The 24,864-nt window shown below is 34.8% G+C and overlaps 1 protein-coding gene across 1 annotated transcript in view; it reads right to left on the bottom strand.

Annotated features, from left to right (window-relative positions):
• The window catches only part of LOC123316942, an 82,557-nt gene extending 58,094 nt beyond the window's left edge, over positions 1-24,463 (bottom strand). The window contains exons 1-2 of the mRNA XM_044903261.1: positions 24,301-24,463; positions 7,103-7,278 (exon numbers count right to left, since the gene is read on the bottom strand). Of these exons, the coding sequence (XP_044759196.1) occupies positions 7,103-7,277 (175 nt within the window). The 5' untranslated portion in view covers position 7,278; positions 24,301-24,463. The remainder of the gene's footprint in view (positions 1-7,102; positions 7,279-24,300) is intronic.
• Positions 24,464-24,864: the final 401 nt, after the last annotated feature.

Genomic DNA, 24,864 nt, shown 5'->3' with positions numbered 1-24,864 from the left:
CGGAAATGTGGCCGCTTACCTTGAGAAGGTCTCAATGGAATCTAACGTATTTGAATTTGCAATATTTTCTACGAAAACGTAAGGACATTCGTTTTTACAAGCAGTAAAATGGCTTCGGTCGAGCAACATTTCACAGTAAACCGCTGGTTAAGATATAATTTGAATAAGATAATGAGCAGGAAATCAACAAATCTGACTACATAAAACGACATCGAAGAGAAATAATAATTAATATCAACAACAATGATCGATATCAAAAAATGAATAAGCATGTAACGAAAACCCTCACGATGGAGAAAACTAAAAACAAACTTCAATTACCGAAAGGTTCGCGCAACCTTCCTGGAAAAACCACTCTAAAATTTCCTTATCACCTATTAGGATCCCAGTCTGACTGGGACTGATTCTATAACATCGCCTCAATGTAGCTGTCAAGTTGATTTATTTTTTTTCCTAAATTCGTATTTCTTCAACCTGTCGTATCTCGGGAAACATCCGTTAGAAAACTATACTGTAAAGAACATTTTTCATCAGAAATAAATGCCGCAGATGAGGGTCACATTCATTTCCATATTATACCCTTCCATACCAGTCAAAAACACTAAATGAGTGTTTAACACATGAAACATTGTTCAAGATTGAATTGAAAATGTTAACTACTTATAGTGGTTTATCCTCGAAACTTAGATGCATGCTATCGCGGACTTTTTAAGACCTCATTTACAAAAAGTCGGTATTTCTATGTGTTTTCCAGAGTTTCCTCTGCGGATATTTATTTACATCCTTCATGATCTAGCGTGCCCTCTAAACAGACCACTATCACGCTATTTTTCCTGTTCCCAGACTCTAAAGGCTGTCGTCATACCCACCTCCGTAATTGCGAGGTGTAACACCTTTTTGCTTTTGCTTTAAAACCACACCTTCTCTTGACTGCACCATTTATATGTGTTCTTGTAACCAATTAATGATTTTTATTAGTGATGAAAACTAAGCGAAGCCCCCCTCCGACCTTTCTCTTGTCTACGCTTCTGACCAGCTCCAGATGGCCACGTATATCTAGTACCCTAATTCTGCGGTGCGCTAATTGACCGAAGCAGCAGCCCCACTCTCAGTATTTTCGAAGCGGGAAACAACACATTTTCTAATCATTCTCTTCATTCACGTTGTTGAATTGACTTCTCATTAACCTCGATTATTGATATTCTCCATCAGTTCATCTCATTTAAGTTATTCTTTTAAAAGATTTCACGTTCAATTTTGGTGCAAACTTTTTCCCCTCGAAAGGTGATGTACTCTCAGCCTTCTCAAAATAATTAATTTAATCATTTTCATGTTTTTTTGATTCTGATGAAATGAATCCACGTGCAAGATTATTTCAGAATCTTCAAACAGATTTATAATCCTTACCAGTACTGCTCAATTGATATGATCACACGAGACCACTCGTTTAAATGCCTTCTCAGGAATATGTATTTTATGATATTTTATAATTTACATAGATTTTCAGACCTCTCTCTTATAGAAATTGGCATGCAGCACCAGAATCGAAACCTTCTCATGCCTTTCTCATTGATAACGAATGCGGATATATCGTTCTCTCATGATCATCCCATTTATTCGAATCGGTTTATTTCATTTTCCAAGAACACTCTGATGTTCACCTTTTACGTACATATGACTAATTACTGTTGTCGAGTTTCAGATGAATGAATCCTCCTATTCTCCAAGGTGGACCCTGGATTTAGTAGTTTTCCTTCAGAACACTATGTGAACTTTCCAAATATGGTTCAGCGGTGAGTGGTGAGCTGTGATACTGGTTGATAGTCTCTCGTTCTGGTTCCACCCTGGAAGAACTGCTCTGGTAATGATGTACACTCCCAATTGGTATGATCTACTCATTATACTTTGTACCTACTCTCATTGATACATTCTCATATTCATTCATCGTGCTCGATATACATGTTAGCTTTCAAGCGTTCTTCTCTTCTCGAAACCAACGATTAGTGGTTTCCCTCATTAGTACTCTCGTTTTGTACATCTCATAATTTATCAATTGTATTTTCTATTCTTCTGATGGACATTCTGATCGTGCTGTAAGCAGTCCGTCTTTGTAAATATTGTATTCATTGATGAATTTTGCACTCTTTAAGACCAACGTTACTCCGATTAATTAAAATATTTTTTTCTTCTCATATTGATTATTGAATTTATTGAACTTTCCCAAAGTCTAAGTCTGACCTGCAGCTGGATCATCTCTGCTTTTAGTTGAATAATGTCTCTCTGAGTCTATAGATATTGTTAATATTTGCTTTTATTACTATATTAGCTTCAAGGAGGTGACTTATTCATTTAATGATTATAAACGATATACAATAAATGTTTTAACAATACCATCTTCAACTTAATTATCTGGTAATACAGTCCACTACTCTTTTTTTGCAAAATAATAACACCACCGATTTTGAAATATTAGAATAAGGCAATTACCTATGCTTTTTTATCTCAACAGAATAGAGTAAAACTTTCAATAAGTCAATCATCTAGTCGAACAAGATTAATTTTATAACGAGCGTTATTGCAACTTGATCCTCATGTTGTGAATTGAAATCGTGGACACATTCAAAAAAAGTTTCTCAGGTCCAGGAACCGTCTTTGAAGACGATGGAACAGTTTGTTATTCCCACTAAATTCTTATGAACTTTCTGATTTCATGTCTTCTGGTTTCTCAGAAACCACCATTCAGCGTTCAGAGGTGCATCCAAAGTCTGGGGGTACTTGGTAAGTTTCAAAGGAGCGACCTAAACTATCTGTAAGATAATGAGCGAAAGCGGGGGGTGATTGATTTCTAGCTCACTTAAATTCAATGGGGAAGACTCCTTTCTGGGGGAAAAAATTACCCACCGTGGATACGCTCCTGTCAGGGTTAGATAAAGACTCACAGTCGTGAATTCGCCATTTTGCAACGACTTATCTTCAGTTCCCAGTTTTCTTCTTCTTCTTCTATGTGAGGCACCGGGCCGAAATGAAGCCTAGTGACCCATTGTTAATCCTCTAGTAAATGTGGAGACTCAAACCCTGAGTCGACTTAAGAGGAGTCCCTTCCACCATAGGAATCGTGAGTGTTTCCTAGATCTGTCCATCCATAACTCTACAAGGTTGTTGCAGATGAACAGAATATGTTCAACTGTTTGATCAGTGCTTCTGCACCAGCGGCACAGGAAGCAGCCGGTCAGTCCCATTCTATTTAAGTGTATTGAAGAGATGGCGAATTTAGCATCATATCATTCAATGAATCAGATTATCCAATGGGCAAGTTTCCTAAACCTCCAAAATCAAATTTAAGATTATTTATGGAAACCCTTGTCCATTAGGTATCCAACACCTGAAAGATTCTCTCCAAAATTCAGAAATTTCAGAAATACACCCTTCGAAACTTAGTAAACATTCGAATATGTGAATGCTTGTGACGTAGAATGCCTTTACTAAAGTCTAGTAATTTTTGTTAATTCGACAACAGTGGAACCGATCAAGAAGATATCCACAGATTGTATAAAATTGTTTCTGTAATCTGTGTTTATACCTTCTTAAAACCGATGACATTTTGTGTCATGGTTTGTTTTTCTTGTCAAATGTTATCACAAAACTTGATATTTATTACATCTATGGTGATCAGAAAACTTTCATGACCATTATTGACTCGATGGGCGTTGCCAAATTGTGAAAATGACGTAGAATGTTCAAAAGAGAGCACTGAAATCAGAATTTTCGTAAATAAATACAGACAAAATGCAATATGTTAAAATTCGGAAAAAATATATTTCGATATATTTGAGTTATGAGGATTTTAATGACATATATTTTGAAATTTAGGAAAATACCCCATTGAAAAAAGGTGCACAATATATCTGCACGCTCAGCAATTATATTTCACAATCAATTGATAATCTTTGAAAGATCATATGTAATGATAATATTTTTTGGAACTGATATATAGTTCTGTTAGCTGATATGTGCGAACGATACGGCGATAGTTGTTTTGAATAGTACAAGTATGAGCTCGATATAACTCATTATTACACTCCACCTGGTTTTACTCGGGATTTCATGCTGAATATTTCACAGAAATACATTTCAGTTTACACAAGAATTTGGCATCGTATCTTTCATTGAATCAGTGTATCGAATTGAAAAAACAGCGCGCCCAATAACTGCACGCTGAGCAAATAAAGTTCACAATCAATGAACAATCTTTGGAAGATCAAATGTTATATCTCGGAACTGATAAATAATTCTGTGAGCTGACATGATTATGACGATACGGCGATAGTTGTTTTGAAGAGTACGAGTATGAGCTAGATTCAATTCATTATTACACTCCACCTGGTTGTACTTGGGATTTTATGCTGACTATTCCACTGAAATACATTTCAGTTTACACAAGAATTTGGAATCGTATCTCTCATGGCCAATATCTGCATGCTCAGGAAGTATAGTTCACAATCAATCGACAATCTTTGAAAGATCATATGTAATGATGTTATATCTCGGAACTGATAAATAATTCTGTTAGCTGATATGTCCGGAGGATACGGCGATAGTTGTTTTGAAGAGTACGAGTATGAGCTAGATATAATTCATTATTACACTCCATCTGGTTATACTTGGGATTGTATGCTAACTATTTCGCAGAAATACATTTCAGTTTACACAAGAATTTGGCATCGTATCTTTCATTGAATCTTCAGTTCCCACTTTTCTTCTTCTTCTTCTACGTGCGGTGCCTCACCGGGCTGAAATGTAGCCTAGTTACCCATTGTTAATCCTCTAGTAATTGGGGAGAGTCAAACCCTGAGTCGACTCAAGAGGAGTCCCTCCCACCATAGGAATCGTGAGTGTTTCCTAGGTCTCTCTATCCATAACTCTTCAAGGTTGTTGCGAATGAACAGAATATGCTCAACCGTTTGATCAGTGCTCCTGCACCAGCGGCACAGGAAGCAGCCGGTCAGTCCCATTCTATTTAAGTGTTTATTGAAGAGATAGCGAGTTATTGCTCCAGTCACCAGACTCAGCTGTTTACTCTCAAGAGGCAGGATTTTTTTACCTCAGGCAGAGAGGATAGTTCCTCATTGAGAAGCCTCGACTACCTGAGACCACTTCTCATACACCATTCAGAGGAAATTTTCCTGTCTAGCCATCTATTAAAGAAGTACGATAGATGGGCAGCGCAGGTCTCGGGCCAACAAGAGCTGAGCGGCACCCGGCTTTCTGCATTCCTTTACTAAGAGTGATAGTACGAGATCCCGCTGCAGAATCACAACGTTTATTACGTATAGAGTCAAACACACATTTTTACATATGTTTATGGATAGGAGAATACACTGATAACACCGCAGCCTATCAAAAGTGGCCGCAAGTAATTTTAATTAAATTAATGTTAATCAATATTCCAAGAGAAATTTCGTTCACTCCGTTTTGAAATAAAATATCATCCACATCATAGCAATGCATGTAAAGAATACTAAAATCCATAGCTGCCGTTGAACACTTCTTTTGCCGCATACATCTTGATGAACATGATAAATCGTCCAGTGTCTTTAGAATGAACTTTGGTGAGACTTATCATCTTTTTAAAAAATTCTTCTTATGTTTCAATATTGATTTATTTGGACCTTATTCTTATTAGAATCAATATTCGTATAGCGCCCGACGAAGGGTTAATACATAAATAATATCAGCGTTGTGTACAACGAGCTCCAACACGTGGTTATAATATAAGAATAATTCAGATGCACTGTTGAGAACCCAAAGACTCCTTTCATACCACGGGTTTTTACCGTCGGGTTTTTACCGTCGATTTTTTACCGGAAAACAACCGAATGAAAAATTATTCATCGGGTTTTATCCGTACGGTGGGCACATCCAGCTCTCGAATCTCGTGGCGATAAGCGCCGCCGGAAGTGCAATCTGGTTGTTTTCCAGTGCGAAACTAAACCGGAACACGTGTGAAAGATCCCATAATATCAGTAGATATAATTCGGAACATCGGGTAAAAATCCGATGATGCGAAACGAGTCTAAATCTCTCTTACTTTATTTCGGATATCTCGCTATTGTAATAGATGGCAGACCTAACTTACGGCTATTTTTTCACAGGCAGCCATACATCATCCTATTCGAAAAAAAATTAGCTTTAATTTGATATAAAAAACATTCGTATACGTCATGAACGTAGAAATACATCGAAATGTTACCTGCTTACACCTGGCTGCGAGGTAGTTGCGGCCGAGTGTGCAACTGCAGCTATGGATTTTAGTATTCTTTACATGCATTGTTATGATGTGGATGATATTTTATTTCAAAACGGAGTGAACGAAATTTCTCTTGAAATATTGATTAACACTAATTTAATTTAAATTACTTGCGGCCACTTTTGACAGGATGCGGTGTTATCAGTGTACTCTCCTATCCATAAACGTATGTAACAATGTGTGTTTGTCTCTGTACGTAATGAACGTAGTAATTCTGCAGTGGGATCTTAGACTATGAGTTAACCCTTTCCTCAGAAAAAGATTTCAGGGTTTCCTGACTGTCACAACACATATAGATGTGTTTACCGGAGTACCCTCTTCGGACATTTTCCAGTATGCTGGCCAGAACAGCATTTGGAACCAGTGGAAACTGATGAAGCAGAACATGCGCCATCCGTCATCCTTGAATCATAGGTTTTCGAACGTGTAATGTAAACGAATAAAAAACCTCTGAATTTCTACCACCTCTCGTGTCACATTCAAAGGAAATTTCACATTCAAGGCCTATTTTCAGGCAACCACGCCTCCAGTCCGAACCTGTACTAACCCCTTGGCATTCCCACTCTGTTTCCGACAAATCCATCAAATTCGCGTTCAGTTTTCGTCGCGAAGAAGATCGATCACTCGGGGGGGTCGTTATTTTCAATTCGGATACAGAGATTAGCGGCCCTCGGACCAGAAACGTGGATGGAAATAAAATTCAATTTTGCCAATATACAAACACCAGCGGCTCCGGCGATACGGAACCCGTTTATGCATAAATCGGGTCTCCGTATCGAATAAATGAATACTTACGAGAGCAATTCTGAAACTCGTCGCTTGTATCCGTACAGTCGGGTATGCCGTTGCAGAACTTGTTTGTTGTTATGCATTGCTTATTTGCGCACTCGAATTCGGTGATTCTGCAAGGGAACACTCCGATGACCGCCAGTCCCAAGCAAAGTATGAAGATCCTCCAGATTGTCTGCATCCTGCGAACAATAATTGATTAAATTAGTGTTGATACATGAAACATTCATTTCTGATCATTTTAATAAAAGAAAGGCTTTTTATATGTACTGCTGTGAAGTTAGGTGCCTATACTCCATTCAAGTTTATTTTAGCAGTCGGTTGGCCATGAAATAATTTTCTCAAGTTTTTGTAACTAGAACGGAGTAAGGTTGGCACTCATGAAATGTCGTTAATGTCATAACTTTATACTTTATATAATATCAATTTTTATAGGGAACTCTAATGATTTGACAAAATCAGCTAAGCGTTCGTTGCCGTAGGGCACACAAGCTTTTCCCTCCATTGATTCGCATGCTGTTTTCGTCGAGTATTGTGTTTTGTGCATGTTTTTGGAAAAACTGTTCTTCCCGACGTTAGAATAGAGTAATAAGACTATAAATTTCTCAGAAATGCATTTTTATAATAATAAAGAGCTTTGTGTGCCCCCACGGTAACGGACAATCGGCTGATTTTGACAAATCGTTAGAGTACCCTATTACGAAAATGCCGAAAGTGATTGAAAAAAGAGCAAAGAGGCAGGGTTTCCTTTAGAGCAAGTGCTATTTAGAATTCAGGTCCGCTCATTCAAATAGTTATACCCTGATATTTTAAAATCCACAATACGTCAGACGGTAGCGAGCATACCTATTCAATGTAAGACAATTTATATAATGTTTCATCTGAATCTAAACGACTTATATTTCAGCTGAATATTTCCACAATCAGAAAGATTGTGAATGAAGAGGATGACAAAGAATTTCCTTCATTTGGGAGACCCAAAAAGTGGTGGTATTTGAGAATTTTATGTTTGAGTGAATTAATGCGAAAAGTTTACTACAGGATTTTCCATTTGACTTGTCCTATACATTGTAAATGTCTTAAGGTACCAATACCTAATTGTCATTATTATTATTATTATATCAATTTATTAAGATGAACAGCCACAAATATGCGCCAGTTGTCCTGTTAATTGTTTATTCATGTGAAATTTTTGATCAAAGGTGAAGTTCATCTTGACTTGAAACTTCCTTTAATTCCTTTTTCTTATATTATATTTTGAAATCTACAACTGATGTAACGTATTCAAACTTTAGCCAAAGAAGATAACGAACATTAACTCTCCTCAAGCTAGTCTATATTAAGATATTACACTGATCTCTTGTATTTTCCATGCAAAAGCTGGATTTGGTATGCCTCCAATCAGTTTGTATAAACTTCAATTATGTTCGTCACATATTTTCGACATTGTGATAAAATATTATACGTAATAACAGAAATTTTTAAGTAGAACGGGCAACATAGCGTTGATTTGAAACCCAAAAATGTTTTGTCAAGCGTCATAACCCCACATTTTCGTACTATACACAGTGAAATGTGTCAAATTTATATGACCAACCGAGTGCTAAAATAAAAGTGAATGGAGTATATGTACTGTTAACCTTCATGTTGTACTGACAGATGGCAGATATGAGAAATATTCTGATGGCGACAACATAGTAGTAGATGGACTTTGCAGGCCTCAAAAAACTCCTTCTTTTGAAAACGCCTGATGAAAATCAAAGTTTGATATCATGTCACCTTCTCTAGCTCTTCATAGTACACTATTCGGTAACGCGTCAATGAGGTTATCAATGAAAATTAGCCGCAAAGGAAATAAAAATAGGTTGTACAAAAAAGAACGATACCTGGACGCTTTCATGGTTGCGAATGAGTATAATGAGATGTGTGCGCCCATTGAAACCAATACATCCCCAAACGCACATTGAGCCATCACAGAAAAGAGTTGTGACGTCGAGAAATGTTCATTATGTTGTCTCCGTTCGTGCTACACATTCACCAGTCAGACTCATACAGGAAATCTGGTCAGACACTTCACCTGTTGTGCAGTTGCGCATCATTTTGTCTTTGATGAAAAGTGTTGCAAGCGGTGCGTGCCGCCGATTTTATTCTGAAGGAAGTGCGGACCTTGCCTCACCTCGCAACGTCTCGCAACAAAATCTTCCGGTGCGTTTTAAGCCTCAGAAAAACTGTGCTTTTTTTCGTGAAAAATATTGACGTCGTGAAATGGATAAACCTTGAATATCATATAAACTGTGAACTTCAGAAGAAAGAGTCGCTGGTTCTATCTTATCTTAACATCACCAATAAGATTGCCGAAAAGCCGCCTCAAAATGTTCCAGAAAACTTTTGTAAAATTTGACTTCACGAACTGTTTCAACAAAATTCACACCATTCGTATAGTACATTTCAACAACTTCGAATATATTGGGGCGTATGCAGTGTGTCGAGGTTATAAATGAAATTATAATAGAAAAAAAATCAGAAACTCTTCAGCCAGATATTCAATATATGGAATATGGCCTCAAAGTCACCTCGAACTTGCAGAAAGCAAGTGAAATGAAGTTATGGTAATGCGGGAACCGGGGGAAATTTAACAATCTTTTATATATACTTTACATTACCCACCTCGCTCGTTCAGCTGAATATACAAAGACATCCTTCGTTTCATTTTATCACGTTCCAACTCTAGGGCGACTTTCAACAACAGCATAAAAGTTTCATCTGTCACAAGATGCGAACATTTGGGAAGATGGAAATAATACAGATTTACGAAAAGTTTCATTACGAGAAGTTGAGTGATGACACCTCTTTTATGAATTATTCCTTGCACAAAAATTATATTGACCGGACATAAACAGGATGTATTGTTATTCGGAGATTTTTTCATAAAGGTTTTCAGATTTTTCATTGAGATTAATAATTTTTGAATCAATCTTTCTGTATTGAAATTTCGAACAAAGAGGTTTCCACTTTATAATACGGATCTATTGACACATATCGAAAGACACTTGCAGATTCAAAGCGAATATAATGTAATTAGAATGTCTGAAAACATGGTATATGCGCAGCTTAGAATTTTTTTCCACTTTTTCGTTTTAGAATAAATTGAGTGAGACTGCAGAAACTTCATGTATTAAACCCATAAACTTCAACAAGTTCATATAGTTGTAAATTCAGTTTTAGTCTTCTCACGTCATCGTGCCAGTAGTATTCCATATTCTATGTGGATATGACGTATGTTTTCTAATTTAAAAAAAACTCGCAAACTAAGATTACGATACTGAGAATAGTGAGAACCACGAAGTTCCACAAAATATGATGAGAATATAGGAATTCATTTAAGTTTACACAAAAATTTTACATCGTACCTTTCATTGAATCAGTTTATCGAATTGAAAAAACAGCGCCCTATATCTGCACGCACAGCAAATATAGTTCACATTCAATTGATAATCTTTGAAAGATCATATGTAATGATGTTAAATCTTGGAACTGATAAATAATTCTGTTAGCTGATATGTTCGAACAATAAGGCGATAGTTGTTTTGAAGAGTATGAGCTAGATATAATTCAATATTACACTCCACCTGGTTATACTTGGGATTTTATGCTGACTATTTCAAAGCAATACATTTCAGTTTACACAAGAATTTGGCGTCGTATCTTTCATTGAATCAGTTTATCGAATTGAAAAACAGCGCCCAATATCTGCACGTTCAGCAAATATAGTTCACAATCAATTGACAATCTTTGAAAGATCATATGTAATATTGTTATATCTCAGAACTGATAAATAATTCTGTTCGCTGGCTGATATATTCGAACGATACGGCTATAGTTGTTTTGAAGAGTACGAGTATGAGCTAGATATAATTCATTATTACACTCCACCTGGTTATACGTGGGATTTTATGCTGACTATTTCACAGAAATACATTTCAGTTTACACAAGAAGTTAGCATCGTATCTTTCATTGAATCAGTTTATCGAATTAAAAAAACAGCGCCCAATATCTGCACGCTCAGCAAATATAGTTCACAATCAATTGACAATCTTTGAAAGATCATATGTAATTATGTTATGTCTCAGAACTGATAAATAATTCTGTTAGCTGGCTGATATATTCGAACGATACGGCTATAGTTGTTTTGAAGAGTACGAGTATGAGCTAGATATAATTCATTATTACACTCCACCTGGTTATACTTGGGATTTTATGCTGACTATTTCACAGAAATACATCTCAGTTTACACAAGAATTTGGCGTCATATATTTCATTGAATTAGTTTTTCGAATTGAAAAACAGCGCCCAATATCTGCACGCTCACCAAATATAGTTCACAATCAATTGACAATCTTTGAAAGATCATATGTAATGATGTAATGTCTCAGAACTGATAAATAATTCTGTTAGCTGGCTGATATATTCGAAAGATACGGCTATAGTTGTTTTGAAGAGTACGAGTATGAGCTAGATATAATTCATTATTACACTCCACCTGGTTATACTTGGGATTTTATGCTGACTATTTCACAGAAATACATTTCAGTTTACACAAGAAGTTGGCATCGTATCTTTCATTGAATCAGTTTATCGAATTGAAAAAACAGCGCCCAATATCTGCAAGCACAGCAAATATAGTTCACAATCAATTGACAATCTTTGAAAGATCATATGTAATGATTTTATATCTCAGAACTGATAAATAATTCTGTTAGCTGGCTGATATATTCGAACGATACGGCTATAGTTGTTTTGAAGAGTACGAGTATGAGCTAGATATAATTCATTATTACACTCCACCTGGTTATACTTGGGATTTTATGCTGACTATTTCACAGAAATACATTTCAGTTTACACAAGAAGTTGGCATCGTATCTTTCATTGAATCAGTTTAACGAATTGAAAAACAGCGCCCAATATCTGCACGCTCAGCAAATATAGTTCACAATCAATTGACAATCTTTGAAAGATAATATGTAATGATGTTATATCTCCGAACTGATAAATAATTCTGTTCGCTGGCTGATATATTCGAACGATACGGCTATAGTTGTTTTGAAGAGTACGAGTATGAGCTAGATATAATTCATTATTACACTCCACCTGGTTATACGTGGGATTTTATGCTGACTATTTCACAGAAATACATTTCAGTTCACACAAGAAGTTGGCATCGTATCTTTCATTTAATCAGTTTATCGAATTGAAAAACATCGCCCTATATCTGCACGCACAGCAAATATAGTTCACATTCAATTGATAATCTTTGAAAGATCATATGTAATGATGTTATATCTTGGAACTGATAAATAATTCTGTTAGCTGATATGTTCGAACAATAAGGCGATAGTTGTTTTGAAGAGTATGAGCTAGATATAATTCAATATTACACTCCACCTGGTTATACTTGGGATTTTATGCTGACTATTTCAAAGCAATACTTTTCAGTTTACACAAGAATTTGGCGTCGTATCTTTCATTGAATCAGTTTATCGAATTGAAAAACAGCGCCCAATATCTGCACGTTCAACAAATATAGTTCACAATCAATTGACAATCTTCGAAAGATCATATGTAATATTGTTATATCTCAGAACTGATAAATAATTCTGTTAGCTGGCTGATATATTCGAACGATACGGCTATAGTTGTTTTGGAGAGTACGAGTAGGAGCTAGATATAATTCATTATTACACTCCACCTGGTTATACTTGGGATTTTATGCTGACTATTTCACAGAAATACATTTCAGTTCACACAAGAAGTTGGCATCGTATCTTTCATTTAATCAGTTTATCGAATTGAAAAACAGCGCCCAATATCTGCACGCTCAGCAAATATAGTTCACAATCAATTGACAATCTTTGAAAGATAATATGTAATGATGTTATATCTCAGAACTGATAAATAATTCTGTTCGCTGGCTGATATATTCGAACGATAGGGCTATAGTTGTTTTGAAGAGTACGAGTATGAGCTAGATATAATTCATTATTACACTCCACCTGGTTATACTTGGGATTTTATGCTGACTATTTCACAGAAATACATTTCAGTTTACACAAGAATTTGGCGTCATATATTTCATTGAATCAGTTTATCGAATTGAAAAACAGCGCCCAATATCTGCACGCTCAGCAAATATAGTTCACAATCAATTGACAATCTTTGAAAGATCATATGTAATGATTTTATATCTCAGAACTGATAAATAATTCTGTTAGCTGGCTGATATATTCGAACGATACGGCTATAGTTGTTTTGAAGAGTACGAGTATGAGCTAGATATAATTCATTATTACACTCCACCTGGTTATACTTGGGATTTTATGCTGACTATTTCACAGAAATACATTTCAGTTTACACAAGAAGTTGGCATCGTATCTTTCATTGAATCAGTTTAACGAATTGAAAAACAGCGCCCAATATCTGCACGCTCAGCAAATATAGTTCACAATCAATTGACAATCTTCGAAAGATCATATGTAATGATGTTATATCTCAGAACTGATAAATAATTCTGTTCGCTGGCTGATATATTCGAACGATAGGGCTATAGTTGTTTTGAAGAGTACGAGTATGAGCTAGATATAATTCATTATTACACTCCACCTGGTTATACTTGGGATTTTATGCTGACTATTTCACAGAAATACATTTCAGTTCACACAAGAAGTTGGCATCGTATCTTTCATTTAATCAGTTTATCGAATTGAAAAACAGCGCCCAATATCTGCACGCTCAGCAAATATAGTTCACAATCAATTGACAATCTTTGAAAGATAATATGTAATGATGTTATATCTCAGAACTGATAAATAATTCTGTTCGCTGGCTGATATATTCGAACGATAGGGCTATAGTTGTTTTGAAGAGTACGAGTATGAGCTAGATATAATTCATTATTACACTCCACCTGGTTATACTTGGGATTTTATGCTGACTATTTCACAGAAATACATTTCAGTTTACACAAGAATTTGGCGTCATATATTTCATTGAATCAGTTTATCGAATTGAAAAACAGCGCCCAATATCTGCACGCTCAGCAAATATAGTTCACAATCAATTGACAATCTTTGAAAGATCATATGTAATGATTTTATATCTCAGAACTGATAAATAATTCTGTTAGCTGGCTGATATATTCGAACGATACGGCTATAGTTGTTTTGAAGAGTACGAGTATGAGCTAGATATAATTCATTATTACACTCCACCTGGTTATACTTGGGATTTTATGCTGACTATTTCAAAGCAATACTTTTCAGTTTACACAAGAATTTGGCGTCGTATCTTTCATTGAATCAGTTTATCGAATTGAAAAACAGCGCCCAATATCTGCACGTTCAACAAATATAGTTCACAATCAATTGACAATCTTCGAAAGATCATATGTAATATTGTTATATCTCAGAACTGATAAATAATTCTGTTAGCTGGCTGATATATTCGAACGATACGGCTATAGTTGTTTTGGAGAGTACGAGTAGGAGCTAGATATAATTCATTATTACACTCCACCTGGTTATACTTGGGATTTTATGCTGACTATTTCACAGAAATACATTTCAGTTCACACAAGAAGTTGGCATCGTATCTTTCATTTAATCAGTTTATCGAATTGAAAAACAGCGCCCAATATCTGCACGCTCAGCAAATATAGTTCACAATCAATTGACAATCTTTGAAAGATAATATGTAATGATGTTATATCTCAGAACTGATAAATAATTCTGTTCGCTGGCTGATATATTCGAACGATAGGGCTATAGTTGTTTTGAAGAGTACGAGTATGAGCTAGATATAATTCATTATTACACTCCACCTGGTTATACTTGGGATTTTATGCTGACTATTTCACAGAAATACATTTCAGTTTACACAAGAATTTGGCGTCATATATTTCATTGAATCAGTTTATCGAATTGAAAAACAGCGCCCAATATCTGCACGCTCAGCAAATATAGTTCACAATCAATTGACAATCTCTGAAAGATAATATGTAATGATGTTATATCTCAGAACTGATAAATAATTCTGTTAGCTGGCTGATATATTCGAACGATACGGCTATAGTTGTTTTGAAGAGTACGAGTATGAGCTATTATAGATATAATTCATTATTACACTCTACCTGGTTTTACTTGGGATTTTATGCTGACTATTTCACAGAAATACATTTCAGTTTACACAAGAATTTGGCGTCATATATTTCATTGAATCAGTTTATCGAATTGAATAACAGCGCCCAATATCTGCACGCTCAGGAAATATAGTTCACAATCAATTGACAATCTTTGAAAGATCATATGTAATAATGTTATATCTCAGAACTGATAAATAATTTTGTTAGCTGGCTGATATATTCGAACGATACGGCTATAGTTGTTTTGAAGAGTACGAGTATGAGCTAGATATAATTCATTATTACACTCTACCTGGTTTTACTTGGGATTTTATGCTGACTATTTCACAGAAATACATTTCAGTTTACACAAGAATTTGGCGTCATATATTTCATTGAATCAGTTTATCGAATTGAATAACAGCGCCCAATATCTGCACGCTCAGGAAATATAGTTCACAATCAATTGACAATCTTTGAAAGATCATATGTAATAATGTAATGTTGCAGAACTAGATATATTCGAACAATAAGGCGATAGTTGTTTTGAAGAGTATGAGCTAGATATAATTCAATATTACACTCCACCTGGTTATACTTGGGATTTTATGCTGACTATTTCACAGAAATACATTTCAGTTTACACAAGAAGTTAGCATCGTATCTTTCATTGAATCAGTTTATCGAATTAAAAAAACAGCGCCCAATATCTGCACGCTCAGCAAATATAGTTCACAATCAATTGACAATCTTTGAAAGATCATATGTAATGATGTTATGTCTCAGAACTGATAAATAATTCTGTTAGCTGGCTGATATATTCGAACGATTCGGATATAGTTGTTTTGAAGAGTACGAGTATGAGCTAGATATAATTCATTATTACACTCCACCTGGTTATACTTGGGATTTTATGCTGACTATTTCACAGAAATACATTTCAGTTTACACAAGAATTTGGCGTCGTATCTTTCATTGAATCAGTTTATCGAATTGAAAAACAGCGCCCAATATCTGCACGCTCAGCAAATATAGTTCACAATCAATTGACAATCTTTGAAAGATCATATGTAATGATGTTATATCTCAGAACTGATAAATATTTCTGTTAGCTGGCTGATATATTCGAACGATACGGCTATAGTTGTTTTGAAGAGTACGAGTGTGAGCTAGATATAATTCATTATTACACTCCACCTGGTTATACTTCGGATTTCATGCTGACTATTTCACAGAAATACATTTCAGTTTACACAAGAAGTTGGCATCGTATCTTTCATTGAATCAGTTTATCGAATTGAAAATACAGCGCCCAATATCTGAACGCTCGGCAAATATAGTTCACAATAAATTGACAATCTTTGGAAGATCATATGTTATATTTCGGAACTGATATACAATTCTGTTAGCTGATATATTCGAACGATACGGTGATAGTTGTTTTGAAGAGTATGTGCTAGATATAATGCTATATTATATTCCACCTGGCTATACACGGGATTTTTTTCCATTCCATTTTAAGAGGGGAAGTTTCCATAGGGATGCTCCTTTCACATCAAAAGAACATGCAAGCCAGCGAAACCAAGCAATTTAGTAGCGATAAAATGTTGACATTTCTCAAATTCGGAAATGTTGGTCAAATATGACTGCCGACTTATTTACTAGTGGAAAAGTTATGTCGAAATCCACTGGAGATGAAATTTGAGCTGGTAAAATTTCTATCTTGTGAAATTCAAGTTTGTTGCTTTTCAACAATTTCGCTCTTGATATTTTTTCCGAAAAAATTGACTCTAATGTCATTGACGAAATTGCCAGGCTAGAAACATTCGTATTAATATCGCGAAATTTTGCCAAAAACATTTCATCTCTAGTAGTATTACATATGAAAATAACAAATATCAATTTACAAATTACTATCTCAAGATAAGGAGTCGACACTTTTCGTAGAAAATAGTAATACTGAATACAGGTGGAATAAGTCAAAGTTTCAGCAGATTCATTATTTCCATGCAACAAGATTTAAAACTGAATCTGTTCTTGAATAACCAGATTTACAGCGGGTTTCATAAAACTTTGATTTTCTGAGGAACAATTTCACTGTCAATGGATTTCTGAAACGAAATCACTGAAACCTTTTCATTTCTGAATATATTGAATGAATAGCTATTGAGAATACTTGATGACCTATGAACATTCTAATTTGATGCAAGAATGATATTCTGAATGATCATGAGTGAATTTCCGATTGAAAATAAATTGACGTCTATTCGTCAATCAAGCGTTGATTCCCCGATCAAGCCATATGAAACCCGGGGTCAAACTGCATTAATGATCTATCCATACTGACGTATGCTGACTAAGGATGGCCAAATTTCTCCTTCCACAGCCCCTTTCCTTGCTAAATATAATAGGTATGGTCTATAATGTCAGAATTTCACACCAAATCAGTAGAGTAATTCTCTACCAAAAATCACGATAAAGAAATAATTCCTTATATAGTGAATGTAGAAGAAATATTGATGCATTTTTTGCACACTTTAATAGTGCATTCATCCCTACGAACAATTTGAATTGGTAGACTGTCCCCCTTAAATCCCTTCGTTATCGCAGATGAGCTGGGGACCAATTTAATACCATCTGAACGAAAGGAGTTGGAAAATTAGGTGGTTGGGAAATGAATGGAGAATTATCCCCAAACATGTACAATTCCTGATCCTCCGAGTCTATAATTGGACTAATCAAGTATAATTAATGTCCTGTGGTATGTAAGGGGACCACCCTTTAATTTAATGAGTTGATGTGAGCGACAATTCGAATGAAGTTTTCCATCCCTTTGTGATTATCAACCACCATGTCCCATCCTGTTCATTTATGAGAATTAATTGTTATGTTCGCCTGGGAGTTTCAGAGAATTCGTATCAGATTTATCAATACGAATTCAAAGTAGGTATTTGTAGTTTTTTTTCTAAGCATAGAGTGTTTACAGATGAATCCATTTGAATGTGACTACGAATTCTTCATTGAATCCAAACCGATTATTTGTATCATTTTCGGGTCAATATTTGAAATATCAATTAATTAATTAATTAATTTATTTGTATCGTCTCAGTGAATAATGATTTAATTCTTTAGATACGTTAAGTGCATAAAAATTTTATGCCTAAACGTATGGCTTAAGAATTCAACCATTGTTTATGAAAGGTACAAACGGCCATTAGGCTATCATTCCTAGCAACAAAAATTTGTTGAATATTTGTTGTCGTGAGTGCTTCTGTTATGAAAAAAACTACATGTATTGTATTATTCATCATATTTCATACTTCAGGTTATCGTGCAGGAACAAAAATTGCTTTTGTTTCCTTCTGACACTATAAAAACCTGCTCTACTCCTGTAATTTATTTTTCACATCGAATAAAACAACTCGATGGGCACTCAGTTAATAAATGTCTGTAAACGAAAAACTCCCGAAAAAGTTCCGAGGGTAGAAGGAGGGTAATTATTCTTCTTGATTCATGCTAATTTGGAAACCAACGTTGCTCTTGTTATGCTCTTTTTTTCGGGCAGAAGTTAACAGTGGAATGATACTGAAAAATATACAACATATTTTTCATTTCATAATAATGTAAAAAGCAGAAAATTTCCCTACGGGTAACCTATTTTAGAGACACGGGGAAAAAGGAAATATAAACTTCTCAGTCGATATATATTATTTTATAATAATTATGTCCTACATGTACTTATTTGTTTTTCACTGTTGTGAAAATTCAAAAGTTATTCAGAAGTTCATTTACGATTATTCCCTTGAACAAATCGTACTACTATACCTACTCCATTCGCTTTTATTTTAGCACTCGATGGCCATGGAAACTTGAAACATTTCACTCTGTATAGTACGAAAATGTGGGGTTATGAAGCTTGTCAAAACATTTTTGGGATTTAAATCAACGCCATGTTGCCCGTTCTACGTAAAAGTTTCTGTTATTATGTATTTTATCACAATGTCGAATTTCTTCGGAAAATATGTGACGAACATAATCGAAGTTAATACAAACTGATTGAAGGCATACCAAATCTAGTTATTTGCATGGAAAATACAAGAGATCAGTATAATATTATAATATACACTAGCTTGAGGAGAATTAATGTTCGTTATCTTCTTTGGCTAAGGTTTGAATACGTTACATCAGTTGTAGATTTCAAAAATATTAACCCGAAGATGAAATGCATATGATGCAGTAGTTGGGAATGGGTATCTCCCGAAGGAATTAACAGATAATTACAAGAATGTTAAATTCTTCAACAAAAATCATCTTGCATCAATATAAGTAAAAGGAATTAAAGGAAGTTTCAAGTCAAGATGAACTTCACCTTTGAACAAAAATTTTACATTAATGAACAATTAACAGGAGTAACAGGACAACTGGCGCGTATTTGTGGCTGTTCATCTTAATACATTGATATAATAATAATAATTAGGTATTTATTGGTACCTTAAGACATTTACAATGTATAGGACAAGTCAAATGGAAAATAGATAAATCAATTTTCGGGAACTTATTTTACGATGACATTCATCGAAAATCCTGTAGTAAACTTTTGGCATTAATTCACTCAAACATAAAATTCTCAAATGCCACCACTTTTTGGGTCTCCCAATAGAAGGAAATTCTTTGTCATCCTCTTCATTCACAATCTTTCTGATTGTGGAAATATTCAGCTGAAATATAAGTCGTTTAGATTCAGATGGAACATTATGTATAAATTCTCTTACATTATGTTCGTTATCCTTGATGTATTGTGGATTTTAGAATATCAGGGTATAACTATTTGAGTGAAATGACGTGAATTCTAAATAGCAGTTCCTGAAACCCTGTCTCTTTTTTCAATCACTTTCGGATTTTCGTAATAAAAATTGATATTAGTTGTGGCAACGGACTTATGACATTAACGACATTTCATGAGTGCCAACCTTACTCCGTTCAAGTTACAAAAGCTTGAGAAAATTATTTCATGGACAACCGACTGCTAAAATAAATGTGAATGGAGTATACAGCATTCACGATATGAAATGTTTTTTGCACCTTATATTTTCATCAATAGTTTTCGAAATATTGGGAGTTAAATTATGTCAAATCGACAAAACGAAACATATTCACCATATTCATTTATTTAAAAGAACCATCTGAAGACTGAACAGCAAACCAATTGGTCCCTACTTAATTTGGATGGAGAAGTAATCAAAAATTTTTCGAATTGCATTTCCTTTTAACAAAGATGTTGTCAGTTCGCGTATAATTGTCATTTAAAAATTCGTCCAGCGAAGCGGACAGGTTTCTAGTAGTATCAATTATGTATGAATTCTTTGTTAATACCCCCTTACAGAGTGTACGGGTTTCCAGAAATGATAATAACGTCGTTTATTTCGATAGTTAAATTTCTCGTTCTCCTACTACAAAGACAAACCCTTTTAGAGACTAAAATAGAATATTTTCATTATAGATGAAGATGGAGGAGGGCCGCTAATGCAATATTCGAAAGCTAATTTCTGTTTTCCGATTATAGAAAGCAAATTTTAGAAAAAATAACGTTCGATGAATAAAACAGAATATCTTCTGGTCACGTAAAACACTTCAACTAATGGGCATATTATTGATTTCGAATTGTCTATCGACAGAGAGAATTAATTCATTACACTTTTTCCAAAGATCTAATGGGGGTAATTTTAAGTAACACGCAATAGAAGAGGCATAAGAAATGATTTGTAACATTTCCCACAGATTAAAGTTATTTTTCTACACAGCATTTTTTGTGTGATTTGTATGATGAGAACACCAAATTAAGCTATTTTGATGAATATATGTGGTACTTGTCTCCAAATAGCTAAGAAATATGTTTGATAAGTAATACAATTCATATCACCTCTCTCATGGGGGTGTAAATTTTTCAGTAGGTGTATTTTGAAGATCACAAATTGTTTAAACAAATGATGAGAGATAATTAATTGGTTTGTTGGGATATTTTCTAGTTCTATTTGAAGACTGGTCTTAAACAGAGGTCTCCACATAGGAGGAGGAATCAATCATGAAAAATGATCTTACTGATAATTCTATGTACAGGGTGGTCAATATTGGTGATACCTGAACTACAACTTTTTCAACCTAAAATGCATGGCACATTACGGTAGTCATTTGTCTAGAAACTAATAATGCCATCAACAGCATTCCTCTATCTTCTTTTGTCTTCGAATTATAGGCCTAAATTAAGTGTTTTTTCTTATGAAAACAGTAGTTTACAATGACTTAGAAAGACCGAGGGCGATGTATGATATATTTCTTTTTCAGTCATTTCAAACTACTGTTTGACAACACAACTTTATGTTATAGCTCAGCAAATGAACCTGCTGGAAAAAATCATAGTACTCCACTGGATTGCTGTCAGAAAAATGACTCCATAATGTTTTTATTTCAACATCCTATTACAAACAGAAACGGAGATAATGACCAAGGTTGAAATCGACCAAATTTCAATTTTGCCCTATAACTCGAAAACAGAAAAAGTTGGAATGCAGTTGATTATAAGTTTCTCGAAAAAAGACGAACGTAATGTGCCATTCAGTTTCCTCTATCTCGTTGGGTTAAAAAGTTGTGATTCATGTATCACAAATTTTGCCCACCCTGTACATATAAAACTATGTAAGTCGATCAATGTTCTCTTTTATTGCATCATGCATAAATCCATATTCATTTTCTTGTCTCAATTCTCAATTTATTCATCTTCCTTATAAGGAACATTAATTTCTTTAATGCCATGTTATTAAATGTTTCATATTTTGGAAGGTTTGATTTTGAAAATATTTATTATTTTTCAAGCTATTGAAGCCAAACTCATTAAATTTCAATATACAGGATCATTACTTCCAAAATAACTAAACAATTATACGTAGAACTACAAAAGATATTTCAACGAAATTCAATTTCATGCAGTGTGTTGTCAGGCATGAAAGACTTCTAGAATTATGTTTTCTATCCGTCAGGAAAATTTTGATAATAACACGAAATCACAAATCATATCATAACATTATCCATATATCATATCATTATAACGTGCGTTCAAAAAAATTCGTCGTCAAGTAGGCTATGGAATTTTGAACGTCGATATTTCGTGTCTAAACGTAATTCTTAGCTCGTGCCTTACTATTTTCCAGGTGAACTGTCATTTTAGCATTTTGGGTTATTGTTGAATTAAAATTATAAAGATGGTTTTTACGGACGTGTGAAAGACTTTTACTATTGAATTCTACTTCAAAATTGGAAAGAAAATTGAAGGAAAATGGAAATATTCTGTTCCGGCGACTTCATTGAAGCCTATGTTGCTGTTGATTATTAAGAATGAATTTTTCCATTGTACTGTTTTGCGATGTGTTGACGAAACAGGTATGTTCAAACAAAAAAGGAAGTGGTATACCAAAAAAGAAAACTCTAGAGTTCAGTACTAATGAAAACATGGTGACAGAAGCTCGACAAACCTCTCTTCAGATTTTATCTCAAGTGGATGGAGTATCCGTTGGCATATGCCACCCGATTTTGAAAAAAAGATATCCATTTGTTTCCATGAAGATTGACATGTTATCAGAAAACTGAAAAGGTTGTGATTACCTAACCTTGTATGATGATGCATACTGACAGTATGCATCAGTCAAAGGCAAAATGTGGACCTACTTTCTTTTATGGAACTTCAATAGCAGAACGTTATGAAGGAGAAAGCATCATGCCTTTTTATAGCTGAATTGAATTTTAATAAATTGTCCAATAGCTATTTTCATGTAATTCAGTTCTTTTAGTTTAGTCATGGATTTTCAGTAATGACTGAATCAATTCAATATTTATAGAGAATTAATAAACATATTATTGAGAATCTTACTGTGATCTATTCATATGACTGAAGTAACTAAAACCTTCTTACAAAAAACCATACTACCACGATCAATTCAAGATTCATGTCTCTTACGTATGAAAATAGTGGACGGTTAAAATTTTTACGAAGAACTTTTTTAACCGCCTCAGATTGTTTGGATTCTTGTCATCTTACTCAATGAAAGAAATGCTTTTCGAACGTTGGGTGAAATTTACAGGTAACCTTTTCTGAAAAGTGCCTTTCCGTACAAAATTACGATATATAGGTTAATGTCATCATTGTTTACATTTTGGGAAGATGAAGTAATTCAAGGAAAGACATACGTTCAGCCACCGAACATCAGCCTTCAAAATTTCATAGCCTACTTGACGACGAATTTTTTTGAACGCACGTTATTATTAACTTACTTACTTATTATAAGTAAGCCCGGCGATAATTATTATAGATTAATTTTCAAAATTTCCAAAAGATTCAGTTTTAACTTTTGACTTTTATATGTAAAATTTCAAATTCTTCGCTTTACATTCAACAAATACACAGCAAACGTAGAATTTTCAGTGCCATTACTGAAACAATTTCTGTAGGTAATTTTCTACCGGTTTGACGTATATGGAAAAAAGAACTACACCACAAATAAGTTTATGAACTGCACATATGACTAACTTTTTTTATCAAGTATAGGTCATAAGCAGTAAGATAAATTTCTTAAGCTTTTTGATTAAACAACAAAAACCCCATAATTTTTTGCTCGGGAAGAACGAGATTCACTTAACATTGGATTAAATAAATCAATCAATATTTTTGATTTATTACATCATTGTTTTTCTCATCCCGAATAGTGTCAGATAATGAAGTAAACATCATGCAACAGTTAACGTGAAAATTGGGTGAATTCTGATTTTCATGCCATTCTCCTCTCCATTATCTCTAAGTATTCATAATACTGAATGATAATGTTAAAACATAAATCATAAAGGCCACAAGGCTCTTCGAGGAAAAAATCGAGCTCGATTTTCACAGACGAAAAACGTCGACATAAGGTCCCTAACCCTGTCGGAGTGCCATCCAAAAAAAAGTAAACAAACCCGATCACGAGAACTGCTTCCCCTTACCTTCCACCTTCAAAGGGCCACTTGTACCATCAGCTACCAACTATGAAATCCTATTTGCCGGGATGGAATAACCAGTACACGAGATCATGTTTATTCAACAGACGTTACTTTCTGCACGCGGAGCAGTCATGCACTTGTGACGCGAGATCGTGGATAGAGCCGATTAAAGCTGTAAACACTGTGGCAAAAGAGCCGGGAAAACGATTCGGGTTCGCCCTATTTCGGCCCCGACGGAACTGCAGGGGCGGCGGTAAATAAGGGGCGGTTCACCCTTCATGCTCGCGACTGAATTCTACATCATATCAAACTTTTTAGTGAAAATGGCGAGGGTTTCCTCGCCAGACCACATTCGGTCGGGAAATGCAGTGAAAATGGAGTATACAGTAGGTACTTCAAGTGCCTATTCCGAAGATTTGTCATTCCAGTAATGCGAGACCGGTTTTGGGATCATTGTCCCTCATCAGAACAGTGTAGCGTGAATATCCCATCCGCAGGATGGGGTCTTAAACGAAAATGGTGAAAATGGACTAGCCAGTACTCCAAGTTCCAACAGGGCACGTCGAA

This window comes from Coccinella septempunctata, chromosome 7 (genome assembly GCF_907165205.1).
Source record: "Coccinella septempunctata chromosome 7, icCocSept1.1, whole genome shotgun sequence".
In the NCBI taxonomy this organism is placed as follows: domain Eukaryota; kingdom Metazoa; phylum Arthropoda; class Insecta; order Coleoptera; family Coccinellidae; genus Coccinella; species Coccinella septempunctata.
The sequence above is the reverse complement of the archived record's forward strand: the minus strand, read 5'-3'. Positions and strand labels throughout refer to the sequence as shown.